The sequence below is a fragment of the Coregonus clupeaformis genome, chromosome 8 (genome assembly GCF_020615455.1).
Source record: "Coregonus clupeaformis isolate EN_2021a chromosome 8, ASM2061545v1, whole genome shotgun sequence".
Taxonomy (NCBI): Eukaryota; Metazoa; Chordata; class Actinopteri; order Salmoniformes; family Salmonidae; genus Coregonus; species Coregonus clupeaformis.
This window is the reverse complement of record NC_059199.1, coordinates 24,442,465-24,445,360: the sequence shown is the minus strand read 5'-3', so window position 1 is coordinate 24,445,360 and position 2,896 is coordinate 24,442,465. Positions and strand designations below refer to the sequence as shown.

The 2,896-nt window shown below is 47.1% G+C and overlaps 1 protein-coding gene across 1 annotated transcript; it reads right to left on the bottom strand.

Annotated features, from left to right (window-relative positions):
- Positions 1-277: 277 nt before the first annotated feature.
- LOC121572778 (actin-binding Rho-activating protein) lies at positions 278-2,633 on the bottom strand. The gene is made up of 2 exons (XM_041884809.2): positions 1,368-2,633; positions 278-1,139 (listed from the first exon to the last, which is right to left on the bottom strand). Exons 1-2 carry the CDS (start codon positions 2,345-2,347, stop codon positions 656-658), a joined length of 1,464 nt encoding a protein of 487 aa, XP_041740743.2. The 5' UTR covers positions 2,348-2,633; the 3' UTR covers positions 278-655.
- Between the last annotated feature and the right edge of the window lie 263 nt (positions 2,634-2,896).

The window sequence follows — 2,896 nt, the reverse complement described above, 5'->3', positions numbered from 1 at the left end:
GGAGCTATAGGAGTACAGGCTCATTGTAATGGCTGGAATGGAATCAATGGAACGAGGTCAAACACGTTGTTTTGATGTGTTTGGTACCATTCCATTGATTCTATTTCAGCCATTACAATGAGCCCGTCCTCCTATAGCTCCTCCCACCAACCTCCCCTGCATGGTGTGCACTGTAGCCTTTGTATCTCAGATTTCATGTCTCCTAAACCCGTTATGTAATCTCATCAGAGTTAGCTTGTGCTGTGCATCATGAAACTCAATCCATGTTTAAATTACACAATGTTCCTCAAGTCAAATAAGCTATTTATTAGGCATATATTAACACATGTTCTGACATGATTTATGAGGTCAGACATAATATAAAGACACAGAAAATAGTATTTTAAAAGCTAGTAAAAAGCTGTAATCCAACACAAATCAATCAAGTTCAAGCATTACCTCTGATGCCCATAACAAACAAATACACTGCAGCTGTAAGCAACAAATTAACATACAATATTGAGTTAGATACTGATGTTAAATCTTCAGTAAATAATAGCAGCAAATTGTCTAAGTTCCTATTGAGAAACATATCCAAATCTATCAGTGCAGAGTCATTCAATGTTAAAAAGGACTTAGGTCTCCTTAGTTCTGTATGGTTCCACCACAGATGATGTCACACCAACAGGGTGATGATAACATCATCATCCTGCCCTTGCCACAGCATCTCACCCTTGAACACCACCTTCCCATGCTTCCTGGCTCTCAGAAGAATCCCCACCACCTTGTCAGAGATGCGTACGTATCTATCAAACAGTTCTCTGAAAGTGACTCGGGTCTTCCCGTCCGGATCTGGGTCATTCATAGTCCTGATCACATAGCACATGTCGGATATCTCACCGTGGATGTGTTGCTCGGCTCGCCTGGCCCGTTCGGCCGTTTTCGTGCCTTCCTTGGGACGTCCGTAACCCTCCTCGCCCTTGCGGAGGCGTAAGGACATCGAGTATTCATAGTCAAAGTCATCACTAAAGGGGTTGAGCTTCTGGTTGACGGTATGCGTCGAGGACCAGTTCTGCCAGCGGCTCTTCAGATCGCCCACTGCACTGTACTTCTTTGAGAGAGCATTGATCTTGTTGGCGTCATCCAACTCCTTTCTGCCCCTGTGAAGGACAATCACAAAAATATTTACCAAAAAATGAAACAATCATCAATCATGGCAACATCTATTTCCATTGTAAAGTTCAGAACAAGTTTCGCACTATGTGCTATATACAGTTATAGGTGTATTAACATTATCCCTTACTCACTTGGGGGAAGTGAATGTAAGTGTTTAATGAGGGGCCGTCATGCACCATCACTTGTACATGAAGAAAGAACATTGAACTCACACTGAGATGGAGGGTCTTTTGACCCTCACCCATGACTCAACTTTCCCTTTAGGTGAGACGTTGTCATTGTCCCTCTGCTTGGCCTCTCCGGATGACCCAATGCTATCTGTCTGGCCAGGTTTAGAGGTGTCTGTCTGTCCAGGTTTAGAGCTGTCTGTCTGTCCAGGTTTAGAGCTGTCTGTCTGTCCAGGGTTACCTTGGCCGCCCTCCGCCTCAAGGGCCCTTTCCTCTGCCTCAGAGTACCCAATATCCTCTGTGTCCACGCTACAGGTGCGCCCATCTCCAAATTCTCCCTCTGACGGTACATTCCGCTCCTTCTCCTCCTTCCAACTGCGGGTCCGCTCCAACACTTTGGAGCACTTTCTGAGGTGTGTGGGCGACCCCCTCTTGCTCAGCATCCTGTCTATCTCCTCCCCTGGCAGTGGAGCCTCCTTACAAATCCGCTCGGTCAGATATGTAATGCCCACACTCCTCTCCTGAATGCCGCTGGTCACAGTCTTCACCACCTGCTTGGTCTTGATCCGGGACTCCCCTAGAGGCACTAGCGGGGTCTTCCTTTTACCCTCCGATTGGGAAGGAGGACAACTGCCTTGCGACTCCTGCTGGGCAGCTGAAGAGTTGTTCTGAGCAGCAGGTATGTTGGTGCCAGCGGTAGGATCCTGACTGGGACAAACCTTCTTCTCCCAGGTTCCTAATTTCATGGTGCTTGGTGTCTTTGGTGGTTCATCCCAAAGTTCTCTTAGGGCGTCAGGAGCCCAGCCGACAGGCTCCTTGGCCTGCTTGTCCTCGATCTCGGACACCCAGTTCTTTCTGGACACCATGCAGATGGTGCGCAGCTTCTTGATGTTCTTGTTGGTGGAAGGCTTCCTCTGGCCAGCCTGTGCAGTCTGAGTCTCAGCCATGATTGGTTTGTATCGGTCGGTGTCAGGTTTATTTAGATTTTGTACTCTTGCCAGACTAGTTGCTTTTACAGTGTTCATGAAGCTTCTCTCTCTTTCTCTGTGGGACTGTCTCTCTGACCCTAATTGCCTGCCCTGTTGCCTTCTACCCTCACTCTGGCTTAAAATGGGAGGCGTGAACTCTACATGACGATGGAAAGTATTTGAGACATCCCTGCCTCCCCGCTGATCGTCTTTCCCTGACACTTGCCGACCTCAAAGGATTGGTGAGCTCACATTTCCTCACAGACCATGGGCCATCTCTGGAGGTAAACAGGGCAACAGAGCAAGGGTGTGCTAAGCTCTTAAAGGACCAGTGCAAACGTGTGGGTAACTGCCTAGACAAATGCAAAGACTAGCTGATCTATGAAGTTTATTTGGATGTGACGCCTCAAAGCGGTCTGTTTTTGTTTGGTGTGGGGAATACATATGGATGCATCACTGCCTACTCTTAAAACGTGCATTATGTTTTCAGGGAAACCATGTTTGTGTACCGCTGCCAGACTGCAATCTATGCAGTATTTATTAGCATTGTCAAATTTGGCATGACTACTACAAAGTCCATAAAGTTACTGTATATGGAGACCCAAG

Excerpts from the sequence above, each read along its gene's own strand:
- LOC121572778 (XM_041884809.2), bottom strand. The coding sequence starts at position 2,347 with ATGAACACTGTAAAAGCAACTAGTCTGGCAAGAGTACAAAATCTAAAT. Across the intron at positions 1,140-1,367 it reads AAAAGACCCTCCATCTCAGT|GGGCAGAAAGGAGTTGGATG; the intron begins GTGAGTTCAATG and ends TGTCCTTCACAG.